Genomic DNA, 26907 nt, shown 5'->3' on the forward strand with positions numbered 1-26907 from the left:
GGCCGCAGATCTTCCTGAGCACGAGCTTTATGTTAATTGGCTGTCAACACTTCAAACCAGGAAGGGATGGCAGCCATGTTGTGCCTCGGTAAAACCAAGACAAAAGTAAGCAGAAAAATAAATGTGCAAAACACGCAAAGGGGGCAGGGTGGAAAGACCTGAACCCTAGCCCTACTAGGCCTCCTCAGGCCCCACCCCCTTCCTTCACAATTGTGCAAACGCTCCCCCCTGGCGAGTTGTAAGTTGGAGCCTTAATTTCTCTTCAGTACTGAGGGTCCCTGAGGGCCAACAAGCCCACAATGTACCTCCAGTATGCGCCAGGGAGCTGCGTTGCTGAGCAGTGTTCAGAGGCCACGCCCCTTTTTACACCTCTCTGCAACGCAGCTCTGTGGTGCTTACTGGAGGTACCTAGTGGGCTAGTTTGACGCTAGGGCCCCTCAGGATTCACTTTGACTTAATCTCCGAACTTAAAAGAGCCACAGGGCGCGTTGACACAGAGGTGAAGGGAGGGGATGGGGCCTGAGGTGACGTTTGAAAACAGTCCCTGTGGTGTGTTATACGTTGGGAAAATAATTCCCCTTCAATCCTGAGAGCCCAAGGGGGCCTAATAGCCCACCAGGTGCTTCCAGTAGGCACCAATGCGATGTGTTTCAGAGAGTTGGCCCAGGCCGTTCCCCTTTTTACACCTCTCTGCAACGCAGCTCTGTGGCGCTTACTGGAGGTACCTAGTGGGGTACTTGGACCCTAGGGACGCTCAGGATTCAAGGGAACTTAATCTCCCAAATTAAAACAAACACAGGGTGCGTTTACAATCAATCAATCAATCAGTGACACTTATAAAGCGCGCTACATACCCGTGGGGTCTCAAGGCGCTGGGGGGGGGGGAGCCGCTACTGCTCGAACAGCCAGGTCTTCAGCTTCTTCCTGAAGGAGAGGTGGTCTTGGGTCAGGCGCAGGTCGGTCGGGAGGGAGTTCCAGGTCTTGGCGGCCAGGTGGGAGAAGGACCTTCCTCCTGTAGTCGCTCTTCGGATGCGGGGGACGGCGGCGAGGGCGTGGTTGGCTGATCGGAGGTGGCGTTTGGGAGCGTAGAAGTTGACTCGGCTGTTGAGGTAGCTCGGGCCTTGGTCGTGTAGGGCTTTGTGTGCGTGGGTGAGGAGGCGGAAGGTGATTCTTTTGTTGACGGGGAGCCAGTGAAGGTCTCGCAGATGTCCGGAGATGTGGCTGGTTCGTGGGATGTCGAGGATGAGTCTGGCTGAGGCGTTCTGGATCCGCTGGAGTCTCTTCTGGAGCTTGGCGGTGGTCCCGGCGTAGAGGGCGTTGCCGTAGTCCAGTCGGCTGGTGACGAGGGCCTGGGTGACGGTCTTCCTGGTCTCGGTGGGGATCCACCAGAAGATCTTCCGTAGCATGCGTAGGATGTTGAAGCATGCCGAGGAGACGTTGTTGACTTGCCTGGTCATGGAGAGGGAGGAGTCCAGGATGAAGCCCAGGTTGCGTGCATGGTCTGTCGGTTTGGGTGCGGTGCCCAGGGCGGGAGGCCACCAGGAGTCGTCCCAGGCGGAGGGAGAGGAGCCCAGGATGGGGACCTCCGTCTTGTCCGAGTTCAGTTTCAGGCGGCTGGTCGTCATCCACTCGGCTACCTCTTTCATCCCTTCGTGCAGGTTGGCTCTGGCGGCGGCGGGGTCGTTGGTCAGGGAGAGGATCAGCTGGGTGTCGTCGGCGTAGGAGATTATGCTGAGGTTGTGTTTGCGTACGATGGCCGCGAGGGGGCTCATGTAGACGTTGAAGAGGGTGGGGCTCAGAGATGATCCTTGGGGGACGCCGCAGATGACTTCGGTGGCCTCTGACTTGTACGGTGGTAGGCGGACTCTCTGTGTTCTCCCGTCGAGGAAGGAGGTGATCCACTCCAGCGCCTTGTCCTGGATTCCGACGTTGCTGAGACGCCGTACTAGGGTGCGGTGGCAGACCGTGTCGAATGCCGCGGAGAGGTCTAGGAGGATGAGGGCCGCTGTTTCTCCATTGTCCATCAGGGCTCGGATGTCGTCGGTGGCGGCGATGAGGGCGGTCTCGGTGCTGTGGTTGGCTCGGAAGCCGGACTGTGAGGGGTCGAGGGATCCGTTCGTCTCGAGGAAAGCGGCCATCTGCTTGTTGACGGTCTTCTCGATGACTTTGGCTGGAAACGGGAGGAGCGAGATGGGGCGGTAATTCTTGAGGTCGGTGGGGTCCGCTGTTGGTTTCTTGAGTAGGGCGCTGAGTTCGGCGTGTTTCCAGCTCTCGGGGAAGATGGTGGTGTCGAGGGATGTGTTGATGATGTCTCGCAGGTGGGGTGCGATGACAGCGTCGGCTTTGTTGAAGACGTGGTGAGGGCAGGGGTCGGTCGGTGATCCGGAGTGGATGGAGTTCATCGTGCGGATGGTGTCTTCGGTGCTGATCGGGGTCCAGGCGTGGAGGGTGGTGGTGGGGGGTGGTTGTTCGGTCATGGTGTGCGTTGGTTGGTTGTTGAAGCTGTTGTGTATGTCCGCGATCTTGTTGTGGAAGTATGAAGCCAGGGAGTTGCAGAGGTCTTGCGATGGGGTGATGTCGTTGTTTCCTGCGCTGGGGTTGGAAAGCTCTTTGACGATGTTGAAGAGTTCCTTGCAGTTGTGTGCGTTGTTGTCCAACCGGTCCTTGAATGCTGTTTTCTTGGCGGCGCGGATCAGCTGGTGGTGTTTCCGGGTGGCAAGTATGAAGGAGGTCCTGTTGTCCGGTGTCGGTTCCCTTCTCCAGACTTTCTCGAGGGCTCGGCAGTTCTTCTTGGAGCTCTTGAGTTCGTCGGTGAACCATGGGGCTTTCTTGCTGCCGGGTCTGCTGGGCGGGGTCCTCAGTGGGGCGAGTTCGTCCGCGCAGTTGCTGATCCACTTCGTGAGGTTGTCGGCGGCCTGGCTGGGGTTCGCTGAGCTGGCAGGAGGGTGCTGGCTCAGGGAGGTGGCGAGCTGGTCTGCTGTGATCTTGTTCCAGCTTCTGCGGGCGGTCTGTTGCTGGTGGTGGTGGGTCGTTGTTTTCTTGAAGGTGAAGTGGACGCAGCTGTGGTCCGTCCATTGAAGCTCTGTGGTGTGGCTGAAGTTGATGTCCTTGCTGGATGAGAAGACAGCGTCGAGTGTGTGTCCGGCGAGGTGGGTGGGGGTGGACACCAGTTGCTTGAGTCCCAGGTTGGTGAGGTTGTCGAGCAGGGTGCTGGTGTTGCGGTCGTTGTTGTTCTCCAGATGGAAGTTGAGGTCTCCCAGGAGGATGTAGTCAGCGGAGGGGAGGGCATGTGGGCTGACGAAGTCGGCGATGTCCTCGCTGAATTGTGTGCGTGGTCCAGGGGGTCGGTAGATCAGGGTGCCTCTGAGGGTGGTGTTCGGGTTGGTGTGGATCTGGAAATGCAGGTGTTCGGCGGTGGTCAGGGAGTCGTCGGTGCTGGTCGTGAGACGGATGGTGCTCCTGTGGATGATGGCGATGCCTCCTCCCATCTGGTTGGCGTTTCGGTCCCTCCGGACGATCTTGTAGCCCTCTGGGATGGCGATGGCGATGTCGGGAGCTGAAGAGGCGTTCATCCAGGTCTCCGTGAGGAAGGCAACGTCTGGAGCTGTGGTGTCGAGGAGGTTCCAGAGTTCGATGGCATGTCTGTGGACGGAGCGGGTGTTGAGCAGGATGCACTTGAGGTGGGTACTGCTGGTGTTCGGCTTGGTGGGTGCTGGTGCGAGGCAGGTCCGGATGCAGGTGAACTTGCAGGCGTGGCAGCTGAAGGGTCCGTGGGTACGTCGTGGAGAGGCTTGATGGCATTCTGGGAGTCGGCCGGTGTTTACACAGTGGTGAAGGGAGGGGATGGTGTAGGAAAGTGGCTCTATATATACTGGACCAAAGTAAGGTACAGTGTGTATAGAGTCCCCAGTCCCCAGAGGTTTGGCAGAGGTTAAAGTTAGATATAAACCTACTATCTAAAGTGGTAGCTTGGTCAATCAGTAAGGCAGCATCAGAGGACTGTGCAAAGCATTTGTTGTACACACTCAGTGTAGAGCAAATGGTCTCACACACTCAAGAACTGAACTCTAGGCCAATTGTTTTGTATCAAAAGATATAGTTGTTTTATTTTAGAACCAACAAGGTATCAAAATATATGGAAAAACGAACAGGACAACCTGACCAAGGTTTAGCACGACCAAGACAATAGTGTAATCAATATTATTGGTCTCTGAGATATCTCAATGAGTGAGCCTTCCGTCATTTGTTAAAGGTATCAAAATATACTTTCTCTGGAGGAGTTACTTTAGTTAAATACTTTTCAAAGAGGCAATAGACTTTTTGAATGCAATAGTTACAGTTTGTTGCAATAGGCAACACATTTTCAAACTCAATGCAACATTGAGCTCAATTGGAATTTCTGGTTAAATGCAATTAGTTACTTTGCAGATTACTTTTCTAACCACAGGACTGGATCCTAGATTCAGTGCCGGGACATGAGCTGTAAACAGTTAATTAAAAGCGTTTTGGTTACAGTAGTGATTTTTGAGGAATATTATTGTGTTTTAAAAGTTGACACTTAGAAACTTTGACAGTTGGAATTAACAATGCTATCCTATGGAAGGAAATTCAATTTGCAGGTAAAGTATGTTCACGTCACTTTTGTAATCCAGTTCTGGACTCCTAGGTTCAGCACTGGAACCTCTATCCAAAACAGGCAAGTAATTACGTTTTTATCGTTGGCACGATTTTTAGAGAATATTTGTAAGTTTAAAAAATCGAGACTTAGAAACTTTTTCAGCAAAAAGCAGGCAATGATATCCTATGGAAGGAAATTCAAGTTACTGGTAAGTATGGTTAGAATTACTTTTCAGGATCAGAACTGGGCTCAAAGATGCAGCACTGAGGTCTCTCCTGATAACAGGTGAGTAAATCAGAATTCGTAGTTCAGCTGACTTTAGAGTAATACTTGTAAGTTTCAAAAATCGACACTTGGAAACTTTTTCAGAAAAAAAGAGGCAATGATATCCTATGGAAGGAAATGCAAGTTACTGGTAAGTACGGTAAACATTACTTTTCAGCGTCAGTGCTCGGCTCAAAGATGCAGCCCTGATGTCTCTCCTGATAGCAGGTGAGTAAATCGGAATTCGTAGTTCGGCTGATTTTAGATGAATATTTTAAAGTTCCAAAACTCCACACTTAGAGGAATTTCCAGGTGAAACCACTCAATGTTAGCCTATGGAAGAGAAGTGAGTTATCAGCTTTTGGGTAAGTACTCGACTGGCAGAGTTAAGGTTCCTGGCATAGACTTAAGTGTCTCCCAGGGTCAGGTAGGTACAGTTGGTGCACCCTCAGCGGCACAGGGGTAGCCGGGTGCAGATGTAGTTAGGCCCAATGTTATCCAATGACGGAAAGGGGGCCTCTGGTTGGTGGCTGCTGGCTAGCAGGCCACGCGACTGTGGGAACTGGGCTCCTGGTCACTTGCTCAGGGCATTTGGGGAAGTAGGATAGGACAAAGGTTGCACTGCAAGGGGCACTGGGTGCAGGGTGCTCTCAAGCCGTCGGGCACTCAATGTTATTCGATGGAGATCTTTAAAAGGGAACAAAGGCTGCCGGCTCGGGATGGTGGATCTTCTGGAGCAGCCAACACTTCGAGGGATAAGTTAGGATCTTGGAGGGTAGGTAGGCACCCTGGAGTTGGGCAAAGGAGGCCGGGTGCAGAAATGTCTTTCGACGTTGGGAAATATTACTCTCTGCTGGTCACGGTTGGAGGGGTCCCTGGTTCTGAGTCTGCAGGCGTCATATGGGTGGTTGAGAAGGGCCCTTGGGCACTGGATTATAGGTCAGAATCACCGAGAGAACGTCCTCAGGGTCTTTGCCCACTCAGGCACAGGCCGGGCTCGGCGGGTGCAGAGTGGGCTGAATTTGCAATACCTGGCTGGCACCAGGGGTGTTGCTGTTTGAGCAGAGCCACTGCTTGTGGGAGTCCCAGTCTCTAAGAGGGTCAAGGCAGGCAAGCCTGCGGGGTTCTTGAGGTTGCTGTCCGCAGGAGACGCCGGGATTTAGCAGGAGCAGGTTGAAGGATCAACAGGCCTGTGGGGCTGGGGCCAAGTCAGGTGGTCTTGTTAGCAGCTGCACAGCAGGTCTTGTTCTTCTTGGTCTTCTTTCTTGTTTCAAAATCGGGATCAGAGGAAGGAAGGTTCAGGGTGCTCCTAAATACTAAATTTAGGGGTGTTACAGGTAGGGGAAGGGCAGGGACAAATAGGTCCCTGTCCTAGGGTGAGTAACCCCCTATCCTGTTCCTCTCCTATGGGAGGAGGGCAGGAGCCTATCTCTGGTTGAGCAGAGCTCCCCATCCTCAAGATGGCCGGGGCCTGTAGTTGTGCTTCACCTTGCCTCTCCCACCTGAGGGGTGGAGTTGGCACAGGCTGGCACACCTTCTTTTGTCACGTAGGGTTTTCCGCCAGTCTTCCCGCCAGAGTGGGGGTCAGTACTGATGGGGGCCATTTGCTGAGTACAGCAAGTGGTCTGGAGAAGCTCACAAAGGCGGTATGCCTTTGAAGCTTCCCATGCCCATCCTGGCCCAGGATGTGCCTAGTTGCAGGCCCAGGAGAGCGAGGGGCTCTCAACCCAAGGGTCCAGCAACATGTCTGCTGTGTGGCAGCCTAGGCAGACTCTCAGACAAGACTTGGATTGTAGGTTAGGTTTCAGGGGGCATCTCTAATATGCCCTCTGTAGTGAATTTTACATTAAATCCCACACTGGCATCAGTTTGGGTTTAATGTGCTGAGAAGTTTTAAATCAAACTTGTCAGTCTCCAGTGTAGCCATTATGGTGCTGTGGAGCTTGTAATGACAAAATCCTAGCACCAAATACTTTCAATGGCATCACTGCATTTACAGTGCCCAGGAATACCCCTGGGCACTGTAGGGGCACAGGGCTCATGCACCTGTGCCCACACCACTGGCATATAGCACCCAGCTAGAGGGGTGACTGATGTATGCCAGGGCAGTGGGTTTTTGGGCATGGCACACAGGGATGTGTGCCATGTCGACTCTTTCTTTAGTTCTGCAGCAGGACACTCAGTCTGCAAAGGCAGTGTGTGGGTGTCAGGGTGCACGGCCCCTAAGTGTGACACAATAAGTGCTGCAGCACTTCTCTGGTCACAATGCCCTGGGTACCTAGGGTACCATTTACCAGGGGCTGACATGTGGCCAGAGATGCCAATTGGGTTTCAGTTTCAATACAGTTTTAGGAAGGGAACATGGCCCTGGGCTCCTGATTGGCAAGAGCCCAGGGCACATTCAGTCAAAGCACATCAGCAGTTCAGAAAAAAGTGGGGGCATACCAATGCAAGAAAGATGGAGTCAAGCTATCAAGGCTGATGAAGGCTGATAGCCAGAAACCGGTCCTTGGATGCTTGATTCCGGTCTGGGAAAGACATGGCTTGGTAGTTCGGACTGGCCTGTTCCCATGAGGCACAGGGTCAGAGCTGATTTGCATATAGCCATTGTCTAACCCAGGGTGGTGTGGAGTGCAAAAAAACGATGGATTTAGGCCCAGATCCTTGTACTGGGGTGAATGTATGACATTGTTCTACATTATGTCCATCAACTGTGTTTTTTGTAATTTAATCAGCTAGCAGAACAAAACCTAGTGTAGAGTCAGACGGGTTTTGGCTTGCTAAATTAGCCATTATTGTTGCCATTACTGATACAACTCCCTTAGGTATAGAAAGCAAGCATTATGTGCAACATTGACCCTGTACCACACTCTTAACAGCTAGGATAGTTCACATTAACAATCAACCACACATGTATAGGAAACCCTCATTGGGTACGGTGTTCAATCTAGATACAACTGTTCACAGAAAACCATGGTCCTAAAAATGGTGAATGTCAGTTCCCCCAAAGAATAACCTACTACAGGCAGATTTTTCTCTATCAAGCCCGAGAAACTCAACAAATCTACATTGAGAAAGGAAGTTGATATTAGTAGACAAGTGGGGACTGTAAACAGTGCTCACTCTATGGAGACAATGCATTCTATCTTTCGCACAAAAAAGCCTGAGTCTAAGCAAAGCAGGAAATAACGAAACACCATGCTGAAGAAAAGCATTTCTTTTTTTGGGACAAATTCCCTCACATACCTGAGGTCCCATGCTTCATCATTAGGATTCTCCTCACACCATAACAGCAGATCACGGTGTGGGGTACAACTCCCTCTCTAAGAAGGAGGAGACCGTCTGATGTTTTGATCTATGATTGAAGGCTTATGGAGATCTCAAAGGGGGTGAGACTGCCAGAGTGTGACATACATGAAAAAAAGTGATAGTGATAACTAAATATACACTTAATGTATTTTCTTGAAAGTAACCAATGGCTTGACGCCACTCAGACGGGTTTTCGTCTCAAACATGGAACGGGGAACGCTCTCCTAGCAGTCATCGAGGAAACCAGAAGGATTCTGGACCGAGGAGGATCAGTGGCAGTGGTCCTCCTCGATCTGAGTGCGGCATTCGACACGGTCAATCATGACACGTTACTGTGTCGCCTTTCTGATTTGGGAATATCAGGAAGAGCAATAATCTGGCTCAAATCCTTTCTGAGTAATAGGACATTTCAGGTCTTTGAGGGAGATACGGTCTCCTCCAGCAAACCACTGAGTTGCGTGGCTCCGCAGGGTTCATTTTTGAGCCCTGCGTTAATCAACGTTTATATGAGACCACTGGCTGAGGTCGTCTGTCCATTTGGCATTAAGATCATCACATATGCTGAGGACACTCAGCTAGTGGTCTCCCTCGCACAGGAAGACGGTCAGCCAGCACTGAGTGGCCTGATGAAATGTCTGGAGGAAGTAAAAAATTGGATGACGATATCCTGTCTCAAGCTCAATGGAGACAAAACGGAGCTGATGCTCCTTGGCCCTGCTGCCCTGTCTAACATGAACTTTCTATGGCCCCCCCAGCCTGGGTACACCACCTACACCTAAAGACAATATAAAAAGTCTAGGGGTATTGCTTGACAAATCCCTGACTTTTAACACCCAGGCAACCAAGCTATCAGCAATTTGTTTTGGTCTTCTCAGGATGTTTGAAAAAGTTCTTCCACTTTTACCTGGGAAGCCAAACAGATAGTCATTCAAGGTCTGATCCAGTCTCAATTTGACTTTAGTAATGTCCTGTACCTAGGTGCGCCTGACTACACACGGCGGAAACTGCAGATTATTCAGAATTGCGCTGCCCGCACGCTGCTTCAGCTGCCCCGCAGAGTGTCAGCAAAGCCTGGGCTTAGGAGCCTACATTGGCTGCCGGCACGTGAAAGAATTTGCTTCAAAGCAATGTGCATCTCCCACCAGCCTATTGGCAGTCGGGCCCGGCAATCAGCCGTGGGCTGATCATACCTTACCACCCCAGTAAACAACTCCGTTCAAGTCAGGCCTTTTTGGCCACAGTCCCCCGAGTTAAGAGAACGAGAGCAGGTGGTAGGCTGTTGTCTTACAATGCCGCCAAACTGTGGAATCAACTCCCGCTTTAGTTCAGGGCTAACCCTAATTTGCTTTCCTTTCGTAAGCAACTAAAAACTTTTCTTTTTGACATGAACAACTAGTTCTCTGCGACGACTGGTTCAGCGGTTAGCACCACTTTCTTTAGTGCTTGGACGCCCCAGGGCAGCAATCGTGCTTTATAAATCCTCTTTTCATTTAATTTCATTTCAAAACTAACTACAGAGGAAGCATACAACTGCATTCATGTCTTCCTGGGCCAGAATAATGAGGAGTGAAGAGACTCTGCAGCAGTCCACTGACCCTGCTTCTGTGTGTCATTGATCATTGGTCAATATGTTTCTGCCAACGAGACCCTTGTATGAGGTGTATTAGCATTCATCAGGAGCTTCAAGTATCGCTTCTGCTCACAAAAACGTGCATTTAAAGGAAAAGAGAATTATCAAACAAAATGTAGATAATAGTATTTTACATTAATATGTAAAACCCTGACACCTGCCTGAACATAGGTGAAGAATAGATGCAATGGCTGCATTTGGCGCAATTACTTACTTTGCCTGCTTTTGGTCCAGGTTTGATGATCTGACCTGATGACAGTTCATTTGTACCGCTGTCCTCAATTGCCTGAGAAAAGGAAGCACAGGTACAAGCGTGTGATGCAGTTGAAAAGAAAAACGTCAGTGAAATACATATTATTGTTTGAAAACATTCCAATAACTGTAAGTACAGGTTGTGAGGTCTGCCTTCCGACGGTTCCACATATAACATTTATAATATTTTCTTTCACTCAAACCAAACTGACAAGAATGGAAATGTAGGGTGTTTTATAGCAGACTGTTGCAGGAGTGCCGGTGAAATGATCTGAAAATCAACACAACACTATGAGTCACTTTGAGTCACCTAAGCAACGGAAAAGCAATTTACTGGAATGTACTGTGCCATGCCTAATAATTAAGTTCAAATTCAAATTTAAGAGAATATTTCAATAGGAATTGTGGAAGTGACACATTCTGAAGAAATGTATTTATTGTTGTTTGCAGTTAAATATTCTTTTTTAAGTTTAAGGTTATTGAAGAAAAGATTATAACATACATAATAAAGAAATATCATAAAGGCAAAAATACAATGAAAAGCTACTGAGAAGTAAGAGGAGGGTTAGAAAGAGGGGAGGGGGATAAAAGGGGGAACAATAATAGGAAAAAAGCATTACCTGAATCACAAATCTAATTCAACAACATTAGCATTAATAAGTATAATATGAATTATAAACAAACAGCGTGTAGGGTAAGGAGAAAGGACTAATGTCGAATTATATTCATCAGAAACATAAGAAAAAAGACAACAAAGAAAATGATGGAGGTTTCCTAACTTCATCCAGAATACTAGCTACAGTGGTGGAGCTAAGACTGAGTTTGTTAGAGAAGAAGATAAAGGAAGCCATAAAAGATCCCTTTTAATGCATAAGGAAATAGGTGTGATATTGCCTGTCTCTAATCTATGATGGAAACAAACAGCATTCCACCAAGCTTTGAAGGTAATGTTCTGGGCTTGTTTCCAATTGGAAGTAATTAGGTGAAGGGCTATCGCTAACAGCAAATCAATTAATGAGGGGACGGGGTTAGGGGACGGCCAGGAGGGTGAAAAGGAACCTAAAAAGATGTTGGAAATGGAAAAAGGGATTTGGGTGTTGAAAATCTTAATAATTTGGGACCAGACTAAATGCCAAAAACGGGAAAGAGAGGCTCAAACGAAAAGCATATGCTTTAAATCAGCTGAAGAAACCTTACGTGAACAGCAGTTTGAGGGGAGGTCTGAGGAAAAAGAAGCCAATTTCATTGGAGTAAAAAGAAGGTGCTTGTAAATAAAATAAAGAGTCTGAGAGGTATTAGCTGCTCTTGACGTTTTATGAATTTTTAACCATAATTTGTCCCAAAAAGGAATGGACCAACATTCTACAAGATCCTTTTCCCAGGCCAACTCACATTTACTCTTGGCTCTGTCAGAAGAAAAGAATACATTTCTATAAAGAGAAGAGGCCGAAGTAGTAGAAGCCAATAAAGAAAAGAGATTGGAGCATTTGGTGGGAATGATGGGGTCAAGCGGCAGGGAAAGAAGATAGTGCAAAAGAGGAGGAAGAAGTGAGTCATATTGAGGTTTACAGGAAGAAGGTAAAGAAAATTTTAATTGAAGATCGAAAAAAGAGAGAGGAAGATTATTAGATAACAGTTGGGAAATCCAGAGTAAACCTTTGGATCTCCAAGTTTTCCAATAAATGGTACGGCCCTTAATATGTAATAAGTGATTGTACCAAATAGGTTTCTGATCTAATGAAGAAAAAGCAGGGCAGGAGGATGGAAGAAGAGGTAGTAATATTTTACGCGTATGGGAGATCACCTGAGGGCGAAAAGAAGAGATATTATTAGTGAAAGCAAGAGATTCAGTAAAATGAAATGGAGCCATAAAGTATTTCTCAATATTCAACCAAATAGGAGGATGAACACTATGATCTTGATCATAAGAAAGCCAGCGAGAAGATTGTCTCAAAGAAAAAGCGTAATGATTGGATTTAAAAGCAGGAAATTTGAGACCGCCAGAAAGTTTATCAACTTTGAGAGCATTAAGAGCTATTCGGGGACATTTATTTTTCCAAAGAAACTTGTTTAATATAGAGTCAAGTTTTTTAAAGTAGAAACCAGGGATATGGACTGGAATCATGGTTAAAAGATAGAGAATAATCGGAGAAAGCATCATCTTAATAGAGTCTAGACAACCCCACCAGGAGAGAAAGAGTGGATGTCAACGGTCAATAGACGCGGACAAAGTCTTTGAAAGGTGATCACAATTTTCTTTCAGAGTCTCTGCGATGATAGGAGAGAACCATAAGCCTATGTATTTAATTTTAGAAGTTTTCTATGAAAAACCAGTAGAGACAAAACCTTGTTGTAAACAAAGAACATTTAAAGGAAGAACTTCACATTTATCAGAATTAAGTCGGTATCCAGAGAATTAAGAGAAAGTGTCAACTTGAGAGAGAGAGGCGGAAAGAGAAGTAGAGGGGTTGGAACAATAAAGAAGAATGTCATCAGCATAAACTGCCATTTTAACATGGGAAGTATCAAGTTTACAACCAGAGATTCTGTTATCTAAACAAAGCTTTGTTAAAAAAGGCTCTAAAGCAATTAAAAATAAAAGGGGGGATAGGAGGGAACCTTGACGAACTCCTCTAAAAAGAGAAAAGTAATCAGAGGATGTCCCATTAATAAAGATAGAGGCTTTGGGTACTGAATATAATAATGAAATGAGAGAGATTAATTTAGCAGGAACCCCAATCCACTTAAGTGCTTGGAACATGAAATCCCATCCAATCCTATTGAATGCCTTTTCAGCATCTAATGCTATAGTAGCAATGGGGTAATTAAGGGAAGAGGCTTCACTAAGAATATTAAAGAAAACCCTGAAGTTGTCGGAAGATAAACGGCCTTTGACAAAGCCAGATTGTTCCGGGCCAATAATATTGGGTAGGATAGGATCAATACGAAGGGCAAGAATCTCTGCAAATATCTTATAATCTAAAATAACCAAAGAAATTGGGTGATAATTTTTGCAGAAAGAGGGATCTTTATTATCTTTGGGAATTAAGCAGATCACAGCTTCTTGAAAAGAACCTGAAGAAGAGCTGTTCTTTACAAAAACTGATAAAGCAAAAAAAGATGAGGAAGTAATAAGGAGGCAAAGTGAGCCTAAAGTTCAATAGTAAAACCACCCGGGCAAGGTGCTTTTTCCCCTTTTTAATTTTGAAACAGCATTTTTTTAAATTTCAGATAGGGTAATATCCGAGTCCAACGAGGTAAAATCCGTATCATGTGCTAGAGGGGGGAGAATGGAGTGGAAGAAAGAGGAAAGTGCATAAGAGGAAGGTTGTTGCTCCGGTGTCTATACATTTTTATAAAAAGAGACGAATTCCTCAAGAATATCATCATCTTTGAATAAGGAGTCTCCAGCGGAGTTACAAATGGAATCAATTTTAGTCCACTCTTTTCGAATTTTTAAATAAGTTGCTAGTAGTTTGCCCATTTTATTCTGACCACCATAGTAACGGGCCCTACTTCTTTAAAGATAAGAGGAAGCAGCTTTGGTATAAGATTTATTAAAAGATATTTTAGCATCAATAAGATTCTTTAAGGCGACCTCAGAATTAGAACGATGACAAGAATATTCAAGATGCTTTTTTTGACTAGTAACTGGGAGCAGTTAAATATTCTATTGGAGTTTTTTGCAGGAAAGTCTTTATACTCAGTGTTATGAACAGTTTTCATATAGATAAAAAACACTTCCTTTCCAGAAACTTCTATGTTGTTCACAATACACATTTCAGAACTTCCCGTGGATATATGCACAGCATTGCACTCATTTTACACTTTTGCAAGTTTTTGGTAAAATCATCTATTGACGTTTCCTTGGAAAGGTTCAAATAAGGTGTCATTGAAATGTCAAGGGGAATTTTGCATATGAAAACATCACAAAGTGCAAGTATTTCACTACGGTAGTAAATCTTTTTTTCAGACTTATACACACAGATGTTTCTGCACGATGGAACGTGCAATATTTTGGACTAGTGAACCCATGTTTTCTTAATTCTCTGTAAGTTTCTACAGAATGTGATAGTTCCCAGCAATTCTGCTGAAAGTGCAAGGGTCATTTGTTGGCACTATACATGGAATGACACATTCTATGAATCAATGAACATGCCCAGTTACATGCCAATAAAAGGGAGATTTCCATTCATAATCTTTACTGAACTTCCAGAATACAAACTTTCCTGACTAGATATATAATTAAAAAAAATGAGTTGCAAATAAATTCTTTTAAAATGATTGCTGCAGGCCATGGAGGGGCACAGAATCAGCTGTAGCAATTATCAGACTTGCTGTTCCAAAACGATAACATAATGTCAGCACTCAAACTCTTTAATCACTAAATAATCTAGGAAAACAGAGACGCCACCATCTTATTGAGAAGTGGTGTACACACGGTATTTCCTTTCCGGTTTGTTGAATGGCTACATTTGTCCCGCAGCACAGCTTCTTGAACTTTATAAGGTGAACAAATAAATCATGCTGATTGGGCACATCTGTTTATCAAAGGTAGATAATATCTTCTGACAGGCTAACATTCCTAGGAACTTCGCCAGTGTTTTTAACTAGAGGAAAGAGATTCATTTGCCTGATTGAGCAGATGCCCTTAAGTCTTTATGCATCATTTATAATAAAGTGCGTCTGAAAGTATTTTTCTGAATTTTGTAGACTTACATCCTCTATTATCCACTGTCACGTGGCTTCCTCATTATTTCTTTTCTCAAGCCTCCTTGCATATCCAATGATTGCATCAACTTCTCCCTTTAGGCCCTATAGAATAGATCTCTCGCTTGCTCTTCGGTGTGACGTTTGCATAACACTTTAACAACAAGTTCAAACATCCTCCTCCTATACTACAAAATGTTTCTATATAGAATGCATAGCTTTCTATATAGTATGCATAGTTTGCTGATTACACATATCAAATGTTAGAGGTCTGAGAAATAATATGCAGTTAATACTTTCAACTTGATTTTTTCTTCTAATGTTATTATTTTATTTATGTGTGTGTGTGTGAATGTATTTATATATAATGTAATATTTGAAAATTTTAATTTTTCAACTTTTTCTTTGTGATTTCTGTATTAGCATGACCTTAGCTTTGAGGTTTCCAATCACTCCAATGGAATGTGAAAGACTTTAAAAGATATAGTGTTCCCACCTTGTTTTTACTAGACCCCCTCTCAAGCTGGGAAAGAGACTGACGAAGGTTGGCGTGGGGCCCCCCAGCATCAAGCGGGCTCAAACTCCTCTCAGTGAATCAGTAACCAGAATTTTGTATTCCGACGTATCTAAAAGGTGACACTCTAAACTTTATAAACTGTGATAGTGTAGGGAGGGGTGCACAGCCTTTCAAAAAGTTCAAAATAAGTCTTAGTCTTTGTTTCTTTAGAGTTTACAAAAAGGGTTGGGTGCTCCAACAGGTAACCCAGCCGTCCTGCTGTGTTGCTAGTGAACTAGTAGTAGTGCACACATCACTGTAAGCGCATCCCTGTACATGGGCACTCCTTTTGGGTCTTAAATCAAGACTCCAAGTTGGTTGATAAACAATGTTCATTTATTTCCACATATATATTTAGATATTCAGTTCATATCTGGTTCTTTCATATTTTCTTCATATTTTTCTTATATGTTCAGGTTTAGAAATTCATTTTTGGACGCTCCGATGCATTTCGGGCTCCATAGCCCTTTGTCCAGGAGCACTGTGAGCAAAAACAAATAAGATATTCCCTATAGCCAATCAATTACTAACTAGTCAATATAATGGCATGTATAAGAACAAAGTATCACATATACCTGCCGCATGCAAAACTGTGAGTGATATAAATCTGGTGTATTGTTTGCAAAAAGCAAAAAAAAAGTGAAGCCGACGTGATTTGATGAGCATAAACGAGTGGTAAGTATAGTATCATACTTACAAAAACTTTAGCATCGAGAGTAGATTCGAATCCTAAAATGAAATTAAGACGAGATTGTCAGCGTGAAGCTGTTCCCTCCGTACACGATGGTTAAGTAAAATAGCAGGATGCCACTTACTTGAGAAACACTTGGTGTTTTCTAGACGGTTTGTGGTCCGGTTGTCGGTGTTTTCCGCGATGTTAAACGGACTTGGGTAGTGTGTGTTTGTAGTCCCGGAAGTATGCATCCAGATCAAGTGATCAACATCACGTGATGAATGGTGTTCGTAACTAGAGGTATGAACAATAAAAATGGACTAATGTAGATGGGTGCCATCTTGGAGTGTGGTGTAGCAGGTTAATATGAAACTTAGTTACATGAATGGTATTCAAAATACTGACAAATTAAACAATATAAACAGTTGGCAGCAAAGATACATATAGTCAGGAAACCAAATATTTGGCTAAACGAGGCAGCTAAATTCCGTCCGGTCGTTGAGTTCGTATGGTTTCATTGCTTGAAGGCGATATATCCAAGTTATCTCTCGTTGAAGGAGGGTTCTGGTATTATCTCTACCTTCGCGTTTTTCTATGATCTCAAGTACTAGAAATTTCAATTGCGCAATGTTATGTTTTTGTTCCAAGAAATGTACTGCAATGGTGGACTTCATGTTTTTAGTGCGTATGTTTGATTTGTGCTCATTAAGCTGTGTTTTTATTTTCCTTTCCGTTTTTCCCACGTATATTTTCCCACAAGGGCATTTGAGTAAATATATTAGGTTTGATGAGTCGCATGTGGAATTTACATGAAGTTTCATTGTTTGTCCTTTCATGGGATGTGTGATGGAATTGCCTTTAATTACATTATTACAACTGTTGCAGTTCATGCATGGAAGGGTCCCTCTTGAATTTACTTGGGTGACACTTTCTTTTGATAAAATTTCTTTGATATTGTTGCTTCGTGTGTATGCAAAGATGGGTGGTTGACTAAAGATGTTCTTGAATTCAGTTTCAGAAGTGAGGATCGGCCAATGGCGCAAAATAATTTTCCTGTATGTAGAGCTTACTGTTGAAAATTTTGATACCAGGACCATCCTGTTGTCTTGTAATTTTGTTGATCTTTTCAACGCTTGTTCTCTGGTAATTTTCAATACTCTGTCTTCAGCTTTTTGTATGATTTCTTGAGGATATCCTCGTTCTGTAAATCTTTGTCCCATTTCTTTGATACGTGTCTTGCTTAACTCAATATTTGAAGTAATTTGTTTGGCTCTGAGCATTTGAGAATATGGTAGATTATTTTTTAAGGCTCCCTGATGAAAACTGCTGAAATGTAATGTATTATTGCGATCAGTTGTTTTTCGAAAAATATCTGTTTCAAATCCTGTGGGTGTTTTTGAGAGAGAAACATCCAAGAATGTGATAGTGTCGTCTCCTATTGACCAAGTCAACTCGATCCTATCATCTTTCGTGTTAAGTTCAGTTAACGCGATAATGAGACTTTCTTTAGTGTTTTTCCTGATGAAAAATAAGTCATCTATGTATCTTCCATACATTTTTAAGTTGTTGGTCCAGGTGGTATTGCTGTAGATGTGGGTGTCTTCGAATTCCTTCATGTACAAGTTCGCGTATGTTGGTGCTGCGCAATTGCCCATAGACATACCAGATAGTTGCCTGTACCATACTTTTTCATGTTCAAAGTAACTATGATATAATGTAAATATCATTAGTTCCATAAGGAATTGTTGCATTTGTGTTACTATCTGACTGTTAACGATTGGAAAGGAAAATAAAAACACGCCTTAATGAGCACAAATCAAACATACGCACTAAAAACATGAAGTCCACCATTGCAGTACATTTCTTGGAACAAAAACATAACATTGCGCAATTGAAATTTCTAGTACTTGAGATCATAGAAAAACGCGAAGGCAGAGATAATACCAGAACCCTCCTTTAACGAGAGATAACTTGGATATATCGCCTTCAAGCAATGAAACCATACGAACTCAACGACCGGACGGAATTTAGCTGCCTCGTTTAGCCAAATATTTGGTTTCCTGACTATATGTATCTTTGCTGCCAACTGTTTATATTGTTTAATTTGTCAGTATTTTGAATACCATTCATGTAACTAAGTTTCATATTAACCTGCTACACCACACTCCAAGATGGCACCCATCTACATTAGTCAGTTTTTATTGTTCATACCACTAGTTACGAACACCATTCATCAAGTGATGTTGATCACATGATCTGGATGCATACTTCCGGGACTACAAACACACACTACCCAAGTCTTTGAACATCGCTGAACACACCGACAACCGGACCACAAACCGTCTAGAAAACACCAAGTGTTTCTCAAGTAAGTGGCATCCTGCTATTTTACTTAACCATCGCGTACGGAGGGAACAGCTTCACGCTGACAATCTCGTCTTAATTTCATTTTAGGATTCGAATCTACTCTCCATGCTAAAGTTTTTGTAAGTATGATACTTACTATACTTACCACTCGTTTATGCTCACCAAATCACGTCGGCTTCACTTTTTTTGCGCTTTTTTCAAACAATACACCAGATTTATATCACTCACGGTTTTGCATGCGGCAGGTATATGTGATACTTTGTTCTTATACATGCCATTATATTGACTAGTTCATAATTGATTAGCTATAGGGAATATCTTATTTGTTTTTGCTCACAGTGCTCCTGGACAAAGGGCTATGGAGCCCGAAATGCATCGGAGCGTCCAGAAATGAATTTCTAAACCTGAACATATAAGAAAAATTTTTAAGAAATTATGAAAGAACCAGATATGAACTGAATATCTAAATATATATGTGGAAATAAATGAACATTGTTTATCAACCAACTTGGAGTCTTAATTTAAGAACCAAAAGGAGTGCCCATGTACAGGGATGCGCTTACAGTGATGTGCGCACTACTTTTAGTACTCTAAACAATATGACACTCTAAACTTTATGAAATAGAAGATTCTAAGAAGGAACTTTACAATGGGAGCGACCCTTGACCCTGTGGACAGGCAGGTCGCTCCCTCTGCAACTTCGCTGACCCCCTGTGTTCCGGTGCTGCATCTCCCTGCTCAGTGTTGTCTTGTCCCTCCCTTCAGACTGGTCTGTTCGCTTGTCTTACTGTTTTATTTTTTTTCCCCTATTTGACTGGTTTTTGCCCTTTCCCTCTTGCTCTTTTGTGCCCCTGTTTTTTTGTGCCCGCAGTGCCCGTCTCTCCCCTGTCACCCCTTGCCTTCTGTGCCACCTTTTTCCTGCAGCTCGCGTCCCCCGCAGACCCGCCCCCTCGCTACCCATTGGCCGCCCCGCTCCCGCCTCCCAGCTGCTCCTCCCTCCCTCTCCCACTCAAATGGAGGACGCGCAGCTGCCGCGCTGAGAGAGCGCCGCTGGCGCGCCAAAGGCAAGCCCGTCTGCGCCCGTCCGTGCCTGGACCGGGCCCAGCGCCAGAACCCCTGGCCCCCGCCGCACCCAGAGCACCCGACTGAGATATGACTCCTCCGCCCTCTACGCACTCAACGCCCGACGAACACCCGCCTGCTACTGAGCCACCCCGAAGCGAACCCACGGACCCTTCACATGTCAAGTCTGCAAATACATCTGCCTCCGAACCTGCAGACCTCCCACCAGACCACGCAACAACAACAACCACCTCAAGTGCATCCTCCTCAACACCCGCTCTGTCCACAAGCACGCCGTTGAACTATGGGACCTCATCGACACAACAGCACCAGACGTCGCCTTCCTCACGGAATCCTGGATGAACGCCTCCTCGGCCCAGACATCGCCATAGCCATCCCGGATGGCTACAAGATCACACGGAAGGACCGCGTCAACCAGACAGGAGGAGGAATCGCCATCGTCTACAGGAACACCATCAACATCAGGACTACCACCGAAGACACACTCTCCGCTGCCGAACACCTACACTTCCAGATTCACACCGACCCCAAGACCACCCTTAGAGGAACACTCATCTACAGACCCCTGGGCCCACGCACACAATTCGGGCGACACCATTGCTGACTTCATCAGCCCGCACACCCGAGCCTCACCAGAATACATCCTCCTTGGAGACCTGAACTTCCACCTGGAGAAAAAACAGCGACAACAACACCACCACCCTGCTCGACAACCTCAACAACCTCGGACTCAAGCAACTGGTGAACACCCCCATCCACATCGCTGGCCACACGCTCGACCCCATCTTCTCCGCTAGCAACCACGTTGTTGGATTCCAACCAGCCCGAGCACTGCAGGAACGTAGCATGCACCAGTCCCCTTCCCCTGCCCACTGACCACTCACAGGATAACCACTATGAGTGAGCCAATGAACCTGAAAAGAGGGTGGTAATGTTGAGGAGACACCAAGTCTGCCACCCTTATGAAGCACTAGGACACTGCTCCCTTCTTCCTTCACGCTTCTGCACCTGTAGAAAAGACAACCCTTTCATATATTCATATTCCACAGAGTTAGATCCCAGCCCCTTTGATCATGCCCTGACACAACACAAGCAACCCCTCTTACCGGTTTGAAGCGCAGGCTCAGCTTCGTGAAGGCACAATTAAAACACCAATGCAGGGTGCCCGGGAGATGCAAAATACACTTCTCAGATGCTCACAGCCAATCGGGAGCTCGTAAACAGTGCACTTAAAAAACAGTGCGAGGGGAAAAAAGGACTTGTACTGAACCCGACAAGTACCAGAAAAAAACCCTTCTTTAATGTGACTTATAGGGGAGGGGGACCGGGACAGATTTGTAGCGTGTGGAATCCTCGGCGAACCCCAGCGTTAGTGGCAAAACTCTCGCGGAGTGACCCAAAACGTCTAAACAAAGACGCGCTGATTACATCCGTAGGCTTCTAGCGTTCGGTTACAAAAGCCTTTGCACACCGAGCAAACAGCAATCTAACGGACCAGTGAACGGGAGCCCCCGAACACCCACCACCCCACTACGCTGGGAAAAAGCAAACAAAGGGAAATACAAGGGAAGGAACCTACCCGGGACCCAACACTAACTAGCTACAGGGAGGGGACAAGAAGGGGGGAGAGGATCAAAATTAGAGACACAGCAAAACCAACAGGCAATCTTCTCACGAGCCCGTGAGGAAGAACGGAAAAAGGGGGTCAAGCAGGGTCAAGCAGCAGAAAAGCGTCTTAGAACAGCAGCCAGCAACCGGAATCCAATAATGGCGATTTCAAGCAGTGAGGTAAAGGTAGGACATACCTTTATACTACATGTCACTGGTCATGTGATGTCAAGGCTTGGTCACTGAAAAGGGACTAACCTGCCTGACCCCTAACAGTACCCCCCCAATGATCCTCCCAACTGGGAGGGGTTTCGATGGATGTTGTCTATGAAATACCCGAACCAAACGTGGTGCATGCACCCCCCCAGCTGGTTCCCACGTCCTGTCCTCCTGTGTATACCCTTTGCAATCCACCAAGTACAAGAGGCGACCCCTGACCCGCTTGGAATCCAGGATAGCCTGAACCTCGAATTCTACTTGTCCATCCACCACCACTGGCGGAGGAGGAGGCAACGCCTGAGCCGAGGGTATATAGGGTTTTAGCAACGATGTATGAAATACAGGATGTACTCCATACTCTGGTGGCAACTCAAGCTTCATTGCCACGGGGTTAATGATCTCGAGTATTGGGAAGGGACCCACAAACCGGGGTTGCAGCTTGCGTGACCCTCCCAGTCGCAAGTTGCGTGATGCCAGCCACACTAAGTCCCCTGTCTTGTATGTGGGAGCAGGAACACGATGTTTATCTGCCTGTGCCTTCATAGCCACCTTGGTCTCCATCAAACTGTCCCTAGCCAAACCCCAAATACCACTCAATCGCTCACACACATCGTCAATGGCTGGCACGCGGCCCGTGGGTTGAATAGCAACAGCTCTGGGATGGTATCCGAGTGAACAAAAGAAGGGAGTCATACCCAATGCGGAGTGCAGACTGTTGTTATACGCGAATTCCGCAATGGGTAGAGCTGTCACCCAATCACAAGACAAGGAAGCAACCAGACACCTCAAGTATTGTTCCATCGTCTGGTTGGTGCGCTCAGTCTGACCATCCGACTGGGGATGGTAAGCCGAGGACAAAGGAATCTCAGTCTTGAGCACCAAACATAATTCCGTCCAAAAATGATAGACGAATTGTGATCCCCTATCCGAAATGATCACTGCGGGTAACCCATGCAACCGTACCACCGAAGACATAAAGACCACCGCCATCTCCTTAGCCGTAGGGAGTTTGGAAAGCGGTATGAAGTGCGCCATCTTGGTAAATAAATCCACCACTACCAGAATGATGGTAAAACTGGAGATGGTAGGTAGATCGGTCACAAAATCCATGCTTATGGTATGCCATGGGGCGGGAGGCACCTCCAAGGGTTGCAAGAGTCCTGAGGGCTTACTGTGTGATGGTTTACTGGTGGCACAAACAGGACAAGCACTCACATATCCCTGAATGTCACTAGTCATGGCCTCCCACCAAAACCACCTCATGCACAATTCTTTGGTCTTTCTTATTCCTGGATGTGCCACCAAGGCCAAAGAATGACACCATTCCAGAACCTCGTTCCTCAAGCTGGGGGGTATAAACAACCTATCCTCATGATACAAAAACCCCTCTTTCTCCGTAACCAGGGGCATGGATGACCAGGGAGCCAAGTCTATTTGCCTCATATGTTCTTTTACTACAGATGGGAAGTCCTCCACAGCCAAGGCCCCTATGATCCTTTCCTCTGCAATCATAGCCCTACTGTTACTCAACGAGCCTTCTTCCTTAGGATCAACATGTATCCGAGAAAGAGCATCAGATTTGATCTGTTGGGCCGCAGGTCTATACGTTATCACGAAGTCATATTCATTAAAGAATAGGACCCACCGCATCTGGCGAGGAGTCAACGCCCTGGCTGAACGAAAGAACTCTAGATTTTTGTGGTCGGTATAAATGGTGATAACATGCCTAGCGCCCCATAAATATTGGCGCCATTCCTCAAAGGCCAGTTTCACTGCAAGCAATTCACGTTCAGCCACCGTATAATTGCGGTCCGCCGGCAACAGAGTCTTGGAAAAGAACGCTATAGGGTGCATATGGCCAGAGGCTTCATCACGTTGTGACAACACCCCACCCATTGGCACACAGAGAAGCATCTGTCTCTACAAAAAACGGCAGGCAGGATCAGGATGCACCAATACTGGCGCGGAAGTAAAATGTTTCAACAGTGATTGAAAGGCATCCTGAGCCTCACTGGTCCAATCAAAAGGGACTCCCTTCCTTAAAAGGCGGGTCATAGGTGCCACTATGTCTGAAAAATGTGTTATGAACCGCCGATAAAAATTGGCAAAACCCAGTAGCACCTGTATCTGCTTCACCGTAGTTGGCACTGGCCAGGTCTCAATGGCCTTGATCTTCTTTGGGTCCATCCGAATACCTCCCTCCGAGATAATGAACCCCAAAAACTCTACCTCAGGGGTACTAAACTGGCACTTCTCTAACTTAGCGTACAGGCGATGCTCCTGCAATGTTTGAAGCACCTGTTTTACATGCTCTATGTGTTCTGCCCCGTTCTCCGAATAGACAAGAATATCATCCTGATATACAATGACCGTTTGGTCTAGTTATCTGCTGAGGACCTCGTTGATGAAAAACTGGAATGCCGCCGGCGCATTGCACAGTCCAAACGGCATCACTGTGTATTCGAACAGGCCGTACTTGGTTCTGAAAGCCGTCTTCCACTCATCCCCGGGTCAAACCCTTATAAGATGGTAGGCGCCCCGCAAGTCAAGTTTGGTGAACACCGTTGCCTTGCAGAGCTGGTCCAATAACACGGAGATGAGCGGAAGAGGGTACCTGTTCTTCACAGTGGCGGTGTTCAAAACCCTATAATCAACACAGGACCTCAAAGTCCCTTCCTTCTTCGGAATAAAAAATATAGCCGATGACACGGGAGAGGAAGAGGGACGGATGAAACCCAGCTGTAACATCTCATCTATGTACTCTTTCAGATGTTTCTCTTCGGGTTCCGACAATGCGTATACCCGACTGCAAGGCAGTGGAACTCCTGGTACCAAATCTATTTTACAATCGTAAGTACGATGCGGGGGAAGAACTTGGGCACAGCCTTTGTCAAAGACATCCTGAAAAGCTGCGTACTGGGGCAGGACCGTTCTCACCTCCGCTACCGCACAGGTTAAAGGGTTAGCCTGCTCCCCTGCCATAGCATAGCAATTCTCCAGACAATGCACTGAGTCTAGTGTTACAAGCCTCTGTACCCAGTCGATCTTGGGGTTGTGCTTCTACAGCCACGGAACCCCCAACACTAACCCAAAGGAAGGTGCATCGATCAAATCGAAAACCACCGTTTCCGAATGCCCATTCTCACACAACAAGCGCAAGGGAGCGGTCTGTCGGGTAATACATCCAGACGACAGTTCCGTCCCATCGATTGCCCTTACTGGCTCAGGTTGTTCTTTAAGATGGCACGGAACCATCAGTTTCTCGGCCATTGAAATATCAATGACGTTTCCGGTAGCACCAGAGTCCAGCAATACCGACACAGGAACCTGGTTCTGTGCTGTAAGCAACAAATGGGCGTTGACTACAAAATGTCTGGGGGCTTGATCCAAAGCCCCCACGACCTCATACTGTTCGTGCCGTTCTTCACCTGTACCACGATCCACCAGTATACATGCCACCTTTTTCCCAAACCCTGCCCCTGACGGCTTCACCGGGCATTCCCTTGCAAAATGACCTCCCTGGCCACAGTACAAACACAGATTCTTTTCTCTCCTTCTCTTCTTTTCCTCAGGGGTCAGAGGTCCCCGTACCCCTCCTATTTCCATGGGTTCGGTGCTGTTTTGCTCTCCCCTACTGTCTTCGCCTCAGCCCTCACGTAGCTCCCCCGAGAAGACTAAAACCGACTCCGTTCTCCACGTCTTTCCGTCACTCTATGGTTCAACTTAACCACCAGGTCAATAAAAGCAGCACAATCCTCAGGTGGATCTACTACCTGTGACACTATATCCTTCAGTTCCTTGCAAAGGCCTTGATAGAACAGTGACGTCCTTTTCTCGATTGGCCAATGAGTCTCAGATATTAGCCGATTGAAGGAAGCTATGTACACCAATAGGTCCTGTCTGCCCTGCCGTAATTTCAGAAGCTCTGCATCGCTCGCCTGCATGAATGCGTGTTTAGCGAACAGACCCCGCATCAATTCCTTGAACGCAGTGTAATTATACAGCACACGGTCATCGCTTTCAACCAAGGGTATTGCCCATTGGGCCGCGTTACCAGCCAGATACGGTAGCGTAAATGCGACTTTTGCAGAGTCATCGGGAAAGGCACTCGGTCTACACATAAAGTGCAGTTGCCACTGGTTCACAAACATCCCGAACTTATCGCTATCCCCTGTAAACCTTTCCGGGAGGGCTAGGGGCACTGCAACAGGAGTTGTTACTGTAACGGCTATGGGATTACTCCCTCCCGCCGCGCTTTGTCCCGCCCCACCCCCGTACTGGAAGGTAGCAGGTTGTATAACGGGACCCGTCCCTCTGGGTTGTGACTGTTCTCTGGCCCTCACTGCCACCTATTCCTGTTTTAGGCCTACATTCTCTTGTTGTAACTCCTGGACCTGTGCCTGTAGGGTGTGTACTGCCCCCATAATGTCCTGCATTGAGGGTCCCCCCGTACCCCCACCTAACTGGTTCCCAGCCTCATCCATGCTAGTCCGGGCAGTGCTATTTATTGTGGGCTTGAAATTCTGTTGGATTCCAACCAGCCCGAGCCCTGCAGGAACGTAGCATGCACCAGTCCCCTTCCCCTGCCCACTGACCACTCACAGGATAACCACTATGAGTGAGCCAATGAACCTGAAAAGAGGGTGGTAATGTTGAGGAGACACCAAGTCTGCCACCCTTATGAAGCACTAGGACACTGCTCCCTTCTTCCTTCACGCTTCTGCACCTGTAGAAAAGACAACCCTTTCATATATTCATATTCCACAGAGTTAGATCCCAGCCCCTTTGACCATGCCCTGACACAACACAAGCAACCCCTCTTACCGGTTTGAAGCGCAGGCTCAGCTTCGTGAAGGCACAATTAAAACACCAATGCAGGGTGCACGGGAGATGCAAAATACACTTCTCAGATGCTCACAGCCAATCGGGAGCTCGTAAACAGTGCCCTTAAAAAACAGTGCGAGGGGAAAAAAGGACTTGTACTGAACCCGACAAGTACCAGAAAAAAAACCCTTCTTTAATGTGACTTATAGGGGAGGGGGACCGGGACAGATTTGTAGCATGTGGAATCCTCGGCGAACCCCAGCGTTAGTGGCAAAACTCTCGCGGAGTGACCCAAAACGTCACGTCCGCCTATAACGATGTGAATCGGTGTCTAAACAAAGACGCGCTGATTACATCCATAGGCTTCTAGCGTTCGGTTACAAAAGCCTTTGCACACCGAGCAAACAGCAATCTAACGGACCAGTGAACGGGAGCCCCCGAACACCCACCACCCCACTACGCTGGGAAAAAGCAAACAAAGGGAAATACAAGGGAAGGAACCTACCCGGGACCCAACACTAACTAGCTACAGGGAGGGGACAAGAAGGGGGGAGAGGATCAAAATTAGAGACACAGCAAAACCAACAGGCAATCTTCTCACGAGCCCGTGAGGAAGAACGGAAAAAGGGGGTCAAGCAGGGTCAAGCAGCAGAAAAGCGTCTTAGAACAGCAGCCAGCAACCGGAATCCAATAATGGCGATTTCAAGCAGTGAGGTAAAGGTAGGACATACCTTTATACTACATGTCACTGGTCATGTGATGTCAAGGCATGGTCACTGAAAAGGGACTAACCT

At 46.4% G+C, this 26907-nt stretch overlaps 1 protein-coding gene across 1 annotated transcript in view; it reads right to left on the reverse strand.

Annotated features, from left to right (window-relative positions):
- The window catches only part of LOC147700477 (putative cation-transporting ATPase 13A4), a 567847-nt gene that overhangs the window by 334264 nt on the left and 206676 nt on the right, over positions 1–26907 (reverse strand). The window contains exon 15 of the mRNA XM_086928422.1: positions 10036–10107. Coding sequence (XP_086784548.1) covers positions 10036–10107 — 72 coding nt within the window. The remainder of the gene's footprint in view (positions 1–10035; positions 10108–26907) is intronic.

This window comes from Lissotriton vulgaris, chromosome 7, assembly GCF_964263255.1.
Source record: "Lissotriton vulgaris chromosome 7, aLisVul1.2, whole genome shotgun sequence".
Classification (NCBI taxonomy): Eukaryota; Metazoa; Chordata; class Amphibia; order Caudata; family Salamandridae; genus Lissotriton; species Lissotriton vulgaris.